We start from the raw sequence: 13,093 nt of genomic DNA, 5'->3' as shown, positions 1-13,093 counted from the left end.
GCAAGCAACGGAGCCAGAAGGTAGCCGTAGTTCTGGAATTAACGTAATGTGTTTTAGAAAACCAAAGTAACTCCATTTTACTTAGAATACCTCACTCTAACTTAAAGTAACCCCAGCCCAGCTCAGGGACATCACGGCCTCTCATGATCAACGTCATTATCTCTCTCCACTAAATTGTATCTATGAAACTTGGTTCTCACAAGATTCTCATTGTTCTTTTGCTGACAGTTAAGAAAACAGGATGTAACCAAATAAGGGGTGATCACCAGATGAACAATGAATCATTCGCATGCATACTAGATACTTAGTCCACCATTTTGTTGCCACGTATACTATGTCTAGGGTATCAGCATCATTCAGATTGTTTGATTGTAAGATGCACCTATAACCAATTTGTAATCAGTTTGAGAGCGTAAAGCCCTCTGATTACCTGTTGCAACTGCAGTGCAATAAATGCCTCAACTGTATTCCCACTGAGTCTGTTTGATTGGCTAAAAGGCGGACCCAGGGACGAACCGAATTCACATCAATTGGTCTCATTTCCCCCTCCCTTTAGACCAATCTAAAGATTAAATTAGATTTTATGAATGCTAACTGACTCTCCCATATGTACCTGCAGGGAGGTACAGAGAGTTTTTGCAGCTTAATCACCTGAGTATTCGGAGACATCATGATCGTATGTATACACACCCAGAATAGAGACACAAGTCTCTCTTGCATAGTTTATTTTCAAAACATATGTACGACAGTAGCACTAGAACAACAAGCACCCAGGCGTCTTCTGCCACACAGAAGCCAGGCAGTGCGTCAGTATTCCCTCTAAGGTGTGTGCACGTGCACACGCTCACAAGTTTTTTGATATCCAGTGTGTGTGCACACACTGCCTTGATATTGCCTCCCAGAACAAAACTCATTACACACAGAGATGAAAAAAAATTAGAGAGAACACTGCAGTACATATGGTCAGAACACCCAAATGTTACCATTGCAAGATAGAACCTGACCAAAATAAAGCCTTTTCTGTAGCTACTACCATACCATTAGATCAGACCTCAGAGAGCAAACCGAAATAATCTCAGGCCTTGTTCTCACAAATGATGTTTGTGGTGTACCACTGGAGATGGGAGCTCATATGACCGACTACTTCTTTATCCAATACAATTCCTTGGTAGTTGCCAGGGATAAGAACTGAAGCCTAGCCTCTTGCTAACTTTTTAACAGTTTTACAGAGTATATACAAGACATTCTAAGGGTATGGAAGAGAAATATAGCATGTGATTTCCTCACCTACAATCTAAAGCAGTGGCATTATGAAAATGAATTCCCTTTACATCTGTACCCCCCAAATAACATGTGCCAGTAATGAGTCGTTAGTTATGTTTAATACACACCTGGGGGTCAAAAGCTTGGTCTTCCATAATATCATATATAGCTTTTACAATATTGTTAATAGGGATAATTTTTGCTTCACCTTTGTACTAATAAAATTTACATTTAAATGAAAGTTAAACTCCATTAACAACTTCATAATACTTTGAATTAACAGTTTTAGAAACTAATCAGATATTTGCAGTAGGTTTATTTTGAAGTAATGCAATTTTAACTTAAATTGTGAACAGTTGCCCTAGAAGAAGGGTAGCAATGACCTTGTCCTACTTGATCACTGCAATTCTTTCCACCCTGAGGCCTTTGTCTTGTCGATACATTATCGGGCACAGGATGAAAGCTTTTCTCTCTCTCGCATAACACTAGAACCAGGGGTCATCCCATGAAACTGATTGCCAAGAAATTTAGGATGGACAAAAGGAAGTACTTGCACACAGTGCATAAAATAACGTATGGAATTCTCTGCCACGATGTGGTGATTGCCACTAGCTCAGATAGATTTAAAAGAGGCTTTGACAAATTCATGGAGGACACATTTATCAATGGCTACTAGTCTGAGGGCTATAGGCCACCTCCAGCCTCAGAGGCAAGATGCCTCTAAATACCATTTGCAGGGGAGTAACAGCAGGAGAGAGGGCATGCCCTCAGCTTTTGCCTGTGGGATTCCCAGAGGCATCTGGCAGACCTCTGTGTGAAACGGTATACTGGACTAGATAGTCCTTAGGCCTGATCCAGCAGGGCTGGATTATGAAGCAGAACACAGCTTTGTTAAGAGGAACACTATAAAAACAACAGAAAAAATGTGACATGTTAAAAACAGATGTTTTAATAGTTAAAACCAACATCCTTAATCAATATTAATGTAGTTCATTTTGTCTATGTTGACCTTATATTAGCTGAGAACAAACTTGCATAAAAACCTTGCATAACTAGGGCTTTTAATGGAATGTACCATTTGAGGAGAAACCCTCAAAATATGTTTAACTCACATGGTTTGCAAACACCTTCAAAGAATAGTAGCGTGTTGAGAAGGTGATAGAGCATCTGCTTTGCATGCAGAAGATCCCAGCATTTCCCAATACGGCTGGGAAAGATTCCTGCCTGAAGCCACTCCAGTCAGTGTAGACAATACTGGCTAGATAGACCAATGGTCTGGCTCAGTATAAAGCAGCTTCCTATTTAAGAGAACTAGTTTCCCCTTACAGCAGAACTGTGTTGGGGACCCCTATGAATGGAAGTCTGCAACTGGTTTCATAAGTAAAATCCAGCATGGGAGATTTTGCCTTGCTTACATTTGGAACAATGGTACAAAGTTTCCTTAGATAATCTCAGTCTCCATTACTGGTAACATACTTTATGACTGGGCTGCTTCACAACTTCATGTGAAACCAAACCATGGTGTCTTGATACAAGAATGAGCCTTAAAGAGCTTCAAAATCGCATGTCTGCCCTCTCCTTCTCCAGATGCTAAGAAGGAGAGATCCGAAGCTTCCGCTTTCAAATTTTAAAACTAACCACAGCTGTGTGTGTCATACAAACTCAAAACTGTGGTTGGCTTTAACTACACTTTATTCAAACAATCTAGCATCCACAGTCTGATGTTTGTTTGAACAGACCATAGTTAAAACTAATCACAGATCCCTGTGATTTGGGCATGAGCCCCTGTTTAAAAGTGGAAGCAAAAATGTTCAGTCTTCCTTCACATGTGAAGGAGGAGGAGAGGGGAGCACAGAATGCCAGGGTTCACTTACATAGCAGAAAACCCTGGTTTCTTAATTAGTTCTGAACCAGGATTGGTTCAGAACTAATGGGAACCCATGGTTTTCTGCTATGTGATATTAAGTACAGCAAGTACATTAAACAAATAAAGACAATACTCATTTAAAAACAATTGCAACCATGATATGCAAATACACTTTAAGATAATTAAAATACAAGTTAGGGGAATTACACAAATAAATTCATAGTTGCCTAACCTTAGTATAGCCCATTTTATCTAGAGGAGCCCATTTAATGCACTTCCAGTAAGGTCAACAGGAAGGAGTAGACAAGAAAAACCACCACCACCACAGTATAAGCAATGCTATGTATTTTCTTAAAGGGATCAGAATTCTTCACCCAAATTCTGCAACCTATACAATGTAAACAGATTGGGTAAATTTGCACAGTGTTTGTTTATCCCACTGTATCTTGTGGTTAGAGTGTTGGACCAGGACCGGGGAGACCCGAGTTCAAATCCCCATTCAGCCATGAATCTCACTGGGTGAATCTGGGCCAGTCACTTCCCTCTCAGCCTAACCTATCTCGCAGGGTTGTTGTGAGGATAAACATAACCATGTACTTTTACTTTATTAAATTTACAGTCATGGACCAAGACATACAGCACAAAATCTAATAAACAACAAAACATACAATTTAAAAACACATAGATCTTCTACAACTGATAATGATATAACAGAATTTAGCTGTAACATAAGATACTACATCATCCAGATCTGACAAAAGAAAATTCACAAGAGCTTCATCAGATGATCCCTCCCCCCAATCTGTATATCAACAGGGAGATCAAATGTTGTCTAACCTCATGACAGAGCTTGCAGAGGAGCAAAATATGCGCTCTAGTTTCTATGTCACTGCAGGGACATTTTCTGTCTTGTAAAGAAAGGTGCTGATATCTCCCTTCTACAAGAGCTGAAGGAATCGCATTAAAGCGAGCTCTCGAAAAGGCCCACGTACATTTGTTAACAGATATAGAGTAAAAATAAGCTGGAGCAAACCCTTCTCTCGTCTTTAATCGTGAATAATAGTCAGGCAAAAGAGTCTTTTCAGATTGCAGTTCAATATCTTCAAATCTTCTCCGTACTATATTATTATGAAGGGTGTTAATAACCAGGAGGACCTTGGAGGAAGAGCAGGATATAAATGTACAAATTTTTATTTTTTTTAAAAAAATAGAGAATAGGGTAAAGAGAAATGGAAGCAGCAGCTAAGATTTTTCAGGCCACTGAATTCTGTACCTAATGTGTGTGTGTTTCAGTGAAGAAAGCAATCATGGAAAATAAGCAAAGCCTATCAATACCAAGCCAAGAGAAAAACACCTTTACTAACTGGGCTGCAGATATTACTCCCATTATTTTAATATACCTCTCTAAAATAAAATAAAACAACATTTGCTTACGTCACCTTAAGTGGCGTAGCAGCGAAATGCTTGACTAACAAGCAGAAGGTTGCCGGTTTGAATCCCCGCTGGTACTATATATTGGGCAGCAGCGATATAGGAAGATGCTCAAAGGCATCATCTCACACTGCATGGGAGGAGGCAATGGCAAACCCCTCCTATATTCTACCAAAAGAAAACCACAGGGCTCTGTGGGCACCAGGAGTCAAAGTTGACTTGACGGCACACTTTACCTTTAAATGGCATCTTTAAGCAAAACTGCTTCCCCTTGTTTGGCACAGATCTTTCCGTTTATACATTGTTTATCTAGGATAATGGAAAGCACAGCTTGAAGTGCACTTCAACACTTCTCAAGCTTGTTCGTGAAAGTTTTCACCATACCTCAAGACTCTACATCTCCAAGCTGCTAAAATCTTTCCAAAAGCTGTAAAGAACTGCCATGTAACTATGTTGTAAAAGACAAGACTGAAGAAAGAAGGTCACAAACATTCAGGGCCAAATTTCACATCATGTTGCCTTGAAATTTTCTTTACATCTCAAAAACACAAATAGCAGCTGCATGAGGCTGCCAGCCAGCTTCAGCAAAGGATCAATGGGTTAGGGTGTGTGTGCTAGAGGCAGCTTAACCCTTTCCTCCTCAGGTGGTTGTTCTGCTCAACAGTGCAGACCTGAATTGTTGCCCCACAGAGAGAAAGCATCATGGGGAGTGGAATGGACCAACGGGGAGGATTACGTACCTCCTCCCTTCCCAGTGATCTACCACTGAAGACGCTTGTGGCTACTTTTCATCCCGCTGCCCCCGCAAAAAGAAAAAAAAAAGAAAAAAGGCTGTGGACAAAGTTACACACAACATCACATCATTTGAACCTCAGACAAAGCTCATCTAGAGCAGGGATGGGCATAAGGTAGCTCAGCTACAAGAGCTACTGGTAGCTCCTAGGCTTATCTGAAGTACAGTGCTTCCCTGAAAATAAGACAGTGTCTTATATTAATTTTAGCCCCAAAAAATGCACTAGGGCAATTAGCGGTACATCAGAAATTACTGCTGGGTCTTACTTTCGGGGTAGGTCTTACTTTCGGGGAAACAGGGTAGCTCTCAAGGCATTTGAACTTGCTTCTCCCTCCCTTCCCTTCCAGCCAATACTACAAATCTGATTGGCTGGCTGAGCTGAGGCATGACCCGCCATTTTCAATCTCTCTCTGTGTGTACTTAGAGTTGCTTTTACTTTTTCTCACATTATTTTTTCTCCAGTTTCTTCCCCCACAAAGCACCCTCTCTTATTTTGTAAAATTATCCTGCAATTCAGCAGCAGAAATTCCTTAATCTGTCAACGTACATTTTTTGTACAAGATGCCATTTTATAATTCGCTTCACCTCCCCGAACTGCTATATCATGCTGCTAGCTTCCAAGGTTAAAAGAGAGAGAAAGTAACTCCATCCTGAAAACTTTAAATTTATTTATTTTTCAAATTTGTAGACCCCCCCAAACTTCTGTCTCCGAACAGTTTACAACAACATAAAACAAATCAAAATGAAAACCATAACACCATTCAAAACCACAGTCAAATTTAAAAGCTTGGGTGAAAAAAGCTGTACACCTCTGATCTACATAAAAACACATGCATTATTTGAAAATAACTAGAATACACTTTTCCAGTTCCATAATGAAAGCAGTCAAGGCAGTGCAGACAACTAAAAATGAACTAAACAATAAAAATAAAAACACCAATAACAACTTCCTGAAGAACTGGGAGGCTAGAATTTAGGTTCTGTGTGTTTCTTTTGCACACTGAATCATTCCAAACTGAGATGGGTGATATATATTCAACAAACTTGCTTATGCCTGAAATAAAGAAAAGTAAAGAAGAAGCTAAAAGATGTACTCCAGGATCCTTATAAAGGGACAGAAGATGCTGAGGTACACTTCTCCAACTGAATAGCACTTCAGTTTGTGCTCCCTCCAAATATTGCCACACTGCTGCCAATATTTATATTGGTTTTATTTATTAATTATTTTGCAAGTTTGTATACTGCTCCAAAAACCTGTCTCTGGGCAGTATATAAAACATAAAACAAATTAAAAATAAATATAAACAAATTAACTTAAACAAAAACTAAAAATTAAAACCTTAAAGAAATTTAAAACCACAGTGAAGTTAAAAAGCTTGAGTGGGGGGGGAGTCTTTAGAGACTTTTTAAGAGTCATCAGAGATGGGGAGCACATTCCAGCATGGAATCTCAGCAGGGAGCGCATTCCAGTGCCTTGAGGCAGCAACAGAGAAGGCCCTTCCCTGTGTAGCCACCAGACACACTGGTGGCAACTGCAGACAAACCTCTCCAGCTGATCTCAGTAGGCAATGGGGCTCATGGAGAAGATGATGTTCTCTTAAATACCCAGGGCCTAAGCTGTTTAGGGCTTTATAGGTTATAACCAACACCTTTTATTTTGCCTAGAAACCTATAGGTAGCCAGTTTTCTCCTTTTCGTATAGGAGTAATACGGTTGCTCCAAGATGACCCAGAGAACAACCTGGATGTTGTATTCAGTACCAAATGCAGTTCCCGGACTATGTACAAAAACAGCCCCACATAGACCTCATTGCAGTAGTCAAGTCTAGAGGTTACCAATATATGTACCACTGTCCTGAGTTTGTTTATCTCAAGAAACAGGTGCAGCTGGGAGAGGAAAGCTGGTCTTGTGGTAGCAAGCATGACTTGTCCCCATAGCTAAGCAGGGTCTGCCCTGGTTGCATATGAATGGGAGACTTGATGTGTGAGCACTGCAAGAGATTCCCCTCAGGGGATGGAGCCACTCTGGGAAGAGCAGAAGGTTTCAAGTTCCCTCCCTGGCTTCTCCAAGATAGGGCTGAGAGAGATTCCTGCCTGCAACCTTGGAGAAGCCGCTGCCAGTCTGTGAAGACAATACTGAGCTAGATAGACCTATGGTCTGACTCAGTATATGGAAGTTTCCTATGTTCCTATATCTACAGATGTTAAAGAGTATTGATGTTAAAGACGCCATATAAAAGTTCACATTTTAAAAAACAACAGTATCCAAGTGACATCATTTGGAACCTGCCAGAGAGGTAGGAGCAGGACCATGGCAAAGCAGTGCCTCCCACCCCCAACCCCTTCAGATGCTCCAGAAGTATACTATGGTCAATAGTATTGAAAGCCGCTGAGAGATCTAAAAGGACCAACAGAGTCACACTCTCTCTGACAATTCTTACTTGGAGATTATCCATCAGGCCGACCAAGGCAGTCTCCACCTGAAAGCCGGTTTGAAATGGGTCTAGATAGTCAGTTTCCTCCAAGACTGCCTGGAGCTGGGAGGCCACCACCCTCTCAATTACCTTGCCCAACCATGGAAGGTTGGAGACAGGCCTATAGTTGCTTAACTCTGAGGGATCTAATACAGGCTTCTTCAGAAGAAGTCTAATTATTGCCTGTTTGCAAGGAAGCATCCTGCCCTACCTCAGAGAAACATTTATATCTACCAGAACTTCGACAACAACCCCTCTGCCAGATAGTATATGCCATGTTGGACAAGGGTCAAGATAACAGGTGGTAAACCGCACTGTTCCAAGCAGCTTGTCCACATCCTCAGGAGTCATGATCCAGGACTCCTTAGGATAAGCGGAGTTGCTGGACACCTCCACATCAGACACTGCAATAATTATGGGGATTGAGTCTGTTGGCCCAAATATGAGATATTGTATCCACAAAAAGCTCATTAAAATCCCATTTTAAAAGTGGGTAATTGATGGTTCCAAATTCTGATTCGAGGGAGGATGGGAACGTACTAGCCCTCTCACAACTCTGAACAACTCCACTAGGCTTGACCTTGCAGATGCAATAAGGGCAGAAAATAATCACTTCTTTGCCACATGTATCGCCTGCACATAGATCTTCAAATAAAATCTATGTTGTAATCTGTTGGATTTGAGTCTTGTCTTTCTCCACTTGTGCTCTAGTCATCCACCTTGCCTCTTCAGTCCCCGTAGTTCTTCCATACACCAAGGGGGCAGTTTTAAAGCAGGTAAGAGAGGATGCTTAGGAGCGACCATGTCTACTGCCCTGGTGAGTTTGCTGCTCTAATTCTCCACCAAGTTATCAAAACAGGATCACTGGCAGAAACAACACTAAATCCTTCCAAGGCTTCTTGGAATCTTATTGGATCCAATAACCTTCTTGGGCGAACCATCCTAATAGGCCCCTCACCCCTGCGGAGGTGGGATGTGGTTCTAAGTCAACTGTAACCAACTGGTGGTCCGTCCGGGAAATCACAGGAGGCCCCACTCACGGAACACCACCCTCATAAGAGTCAACTATCAGATCAAGCATGTGACCAGCAACATGCATCAGTCCCGAGACTGCTTAGGATAGGCCCATATGAACTCCTGAGCCACCCCAGACAAACTGGTCCCAAAGTGAACACTGAAGTCCCCCACCACCACAAGCCTGGGGGACTCCAACACCAAGTCTGAGACCAAGTCAGTCAACTCAGTTAGGGAGTCTGTTGGGCAGCAGGGTGATTGGTACACCATCAGAAGTCCCAGTCTATCCCTGGTCCCCAAACCTAAGCACACACATTTGATATGGTCAGATACTTTGACAGGGATCCTAGTAAAGGAGATGTTTTTGTAGACCACAGCTGCTCCGCCTCCCCTCCCATGTCCCCTCACCTGCTACTCAACAGAGTACTCAGGAGGGAGCAGCTGGGACCAAACTGGGCCACTAGCCTCCCCCAGCCAAGTCTCTCTGAAACATACAAAGTCAGCCCTTCAATCAGATCATGGACGACTTCTGATTTAGTCTGGTCCAACCTGGCATTACAGAGGAGCAAAGTGAGGATCTGTGGGTGGTTGGCACAGCTCCCAAGGTCAAAGAGCTGGCAGGAGAGCCAGAAGGGGAAACAACTAGGAGATATCCAATTTCCCTTCCCCTGTAACAGAAGGGGCTTTTACAAGTCCATTTCAATATTTTTCCCCCATACGGAAAACACTTTTCAATGAGAAACAACACACAACCTAGGTTTGAAGCTGCCTTAGTACCAAGTCAAACCACTGGTCTATTTAGCTCAGTATTCTCTACATCAACTGATGCTCTAGGGTCTCAGAGAGGAATCTTTCCCAGCCCTGGGATCTTCTTCATGTAAAGCAGACACTCTGCCACCAAGTACCACGCTTCCACAAATGTAGATTGTCCTCTCTGATCTGTGTATTTCACTGCGTGTAGACATGAACACACGAGTCTCTAACTCAGGGGTCCTCAAACTGTGGCCCTCCAGATGTTGCTGAACTACAATTCCCATCATCCCAGCCACAATAAGTTGTAGTCAGGGGTGATGGGAATTGTAGTTCAGCAACATCTGGAGGGCCGCAGTTTGAGGACCCCTGCTCTAACTATAGCTTCCCTTGTGAGGGAACAAAATACAAATTGTCATACATGGTAAACAATTTGTGGGTTGCATGTTATTTCCCAGAGGGAAGTCTTTCCAAAGGGAAATGTAACATGAGAAGAGGCCCTTAACTGGACACAATGCAGAGCCCACACCTACAACTAAATTCCCCAGGAGTCACTTGATTCATTCTGCCAAGTGGTAGGATCTCACCACACATGCCAGGTACAGATGTGTGCACAGAATGTGTGGAAAGACTCAGTGAACAATATGGGGAGGGATGGAGCTAGAGGGCCCTCAGGAGCTTAGGGGCCCGTGTTCTTTGAACCCTTTCACTCAATTATAGCTATCCCCTTGCTTTCAACCGCACAGTTTCTTGCTCACAGCACCACACCAAATAGGATTGTGCCAGGTCGCAAAATAACAAAAGAGCCCTGCTGGATCAGACCAAAGGTTCAGCATCTGCTTTCCCTCCACAACCGCTAACAAGATGCTTCCAGAGGACATGAAGGCATTAGACCTCTCCTGCCATTTGCCTCCCAGCAACCCGTTTCCAGTGGCAGACGTCCTTGAGACAGCAGATCTGGCCATTGTTGCTACACATGCCTTGGTCATGCTGCATTTGGATTACTGCAGGATGCTCTAATGCAGCAGCCAGGTGAGTACCAGGGGGTACTACTACTGCTGCTGCAGGGTCTGCCTGGATGCAGCACACACAACACCTACCCTAAAGAAGTTGCAAAGGATGCTGATCTGTTTCCCACTACAACATGTTAGTGGCTGCGGCTGCCTTTAAAGCCCTAAATGATTTGGGCCGATACTTTAATACAGGTCAAATCCCGGGCACCAGGGAGCCATGGTGCCTAGAAATTGAACTGTGGCATCTAGACTAGGCTAGCTATCACCCATATTTGTGCTGCACTTACTCAGAGGCCCTCAATACTTCACGTGTCCCAGGAGTCTTACCTGGGCCATCCATCCGGTGCACCTTGACCATCACTTCGGTCCGGCCTCCCCGTTCCAGCGGCCGGCTAAGGTAGAGCCGGCCGGAGCCCCTATCCAGCTCCACTGAGAAGGAGCCCGCAGGCGCCGGGGCGGCCAGCTCGAACCAGCTGCCTCCGGCTTCCTGGTAGCGCGTGTCCGGGACCGTGAAGATGGGCTCCCCGGATGGCGCCGCGACGGGGATGCGCACTTTGTAGACGGGGCTGCTGGAGGGCGCCAGGAGGGAGCGGGCTCTGCGCGCCAAAGTGGCGCCCGGCTCCGGCTCTTCCTCCCGCCGCCCCGGCGCGCTCCTCCTCTTCGTCACCGCCACCTCGAGGCGCCTGGCCGGGCTGCGCAGGGGTCGGGGCAGCCCGTGGTCCTGGGCCGAGACCCAGAGGCTGAGGCGGCGCACACCCAGCAGGGAGCCCACGGTGAGTACCTGCCCGCTGCGGGGCACCACGAAGAGGCGCCGCCCGCCGAGGCCAGGCTCGGAGCCGCCGTCGGGCCACGAGAGGTACGTGAGGAGCGCATTGGCGCCTTCGTCGGCGTCCAGGGCGCGCAGCCGCGCCACCTCGGAGCCCAGCGGCGACAGCTCGTCCACCTCCAGCGGCTGTGCAGCTGGGTCCGGCGGCGGGAAGCGCGGCCGGTGGTCGTTGCGGTCCAGCACTCGCAGCCGCAGCAGCGCCGCCCTGGAGGGACCCCGCAGGGAGAGGCTGTAGCGGGGACGCGTCTCCCGGTCCAAGCGCGCGGCGGTGCGCAGCAGCAGCAGCTGTGGCGGCAGGGAACCCCCGGCCGGGTGCAGCTGCAGGGCGAAGTGGGAGGCGCCGGCGCCCTCCAGAGCCCACTCCCCCGGCGGCCGACCCGGGGCCAGCAGCAGCCTGCGCAGCGGCACCCGCAATCCTTGCACCCACGTCCCCGCGGGGCTGTTCTCGGGCACCTGGCCATAGAAGCAGAGCGCGCGGGGAGAGGCGTGGCGGCACAGCAAGGTGCCCAAGCGGGCCAGCAGCCAAAGGCAACCCAGGCTCAGCCTCCAAGGAGCCAGACCCCGGGCCAAGCCCCTCATCCTCCCAGCGGCTGCTGCGACAAACGCCGGCCAACTGGAGTGGCACTTTTGACAACTCAGGGACTCCGCGCGGGCAACACCGACTCCACGTGGAGGGTTGGTCCGGACACGCCCACTCGGGAGGCCAACCAATCAGAGAGAGGGAGGGCGGAGTTGCTCATAGGACCCTCCCAGATTCCCTGTACGCTGTGGGCGCCGAATGTGAGAGCAGCGTGGAAACTTATGGGGTCATCTGGAAAGGCGCTGTTCGTTCCACAGCATAAACGTCAATACGTGCCGTGCTCAGTCTATAGATGCACCAGCGCCTTCCCCTAGATCAAATAGCAGTGCTTTTTCGCCAGCACCAGAAAAAGAGATATTAGGGCATCGACAACGTCTCCCAAGCACGAACCGTCTTACTGCCGCCTTATTGCTCGAAGATGGTTCGATTAGCGAAATACTATAGTACAACTATGGGCCCACAGCCAATGTATGTCCTTGATGTGCATATGCTGCTTGAGCCTGTGGCTGATCATGGGGGCGGGAGGTGGGAGTTAGCAACCCAGACAGAAGTCCTTGTCCTAACATGGGTCTTATTTCATGTCTAATTCCTTTTCTGTTTTCTGGTGTGGTGTTGTTGGAGGGGAGCACTGGTTTTCAGTCCCACCTCCTTTTCATCCCGCCCTAAAGTTTCAAGAGTTAATCTTCGGAAGCTAGCAGGGCTCTTCAGTTTTGTGACCGCTACAGAGAAGGCTGAGGCCTGTTCCTTCTGTTGCCTTTTTGTGGTTTTCTGAACCTCCAGAGTGTTCTCATGAAGCTGGGGAGTTGTGAGTAAAACACCTCAAAATTGTCCACCAGCCAGAGGTGCTCTTAGCCCTGGACTTTGGGGCCGAAGTGCAGGGCCTCCCAAAATCCTCTTTAGTTTATCTGGGTGGTGGGATCACCCAGCAGAGCATGATGATGCTTAATCTGCAGGGGAGGGGGTGCCTCCAAAGGCCCTTAGGTCTAGGCTCCAAAATTACCTAGGTGCACCTCTGCCACCAGCACCTGAGAGGGCAGTACATACATGACACCAAGAGATTAAGGCTGTTCTCACACACAGCCT

General features: G+C 46.1%; 1 protein-coding gene across 1 annotated transcript in view; it reads right to left on the bottom strand.

Moving 5' to 3' along the window:
- The window catches only part of LOC128323230 (neural-cadherin-like), an 88,940-nt gene extending 76,931 nt beyond the window's left edge, over positions 1-12,009 (bottom strand). Inside the window, exon 1 of the mRNA XM_053245963.1 lies at positions 10,932-12,009. Coding sequence (XP_053101938.1) covers positions 10,932-12,009 — 1,078 coding nt within the window. The remainder of the gene's footprint in view (positions 1-10,931) is intronic.
- Positions 12,010-13,093: the final 1,084 nt, after the last annotated feature.

Source organism: Hemicordylus capensis, chromosome 4 (assembly GCF_027244095.1).
Source record: "Hemicordylus capensis ecotype Gifberg chromosome 4, rHemCap1.1.pri, whole genome shotgun sequence".
In the NCBI taxonomy this organism is placed as follows: Eukaryota; Metazoa; Chordata; class Lepidosauria; order Squamata; family Cordylidae; genus Hemicordylus; species Hemicordylus capensis.
The sequence above is the reverse complement of the archived record's forward strand: the minus strand, read 5'-3'. Positions and strand labels throughout refer to the sequence as shown.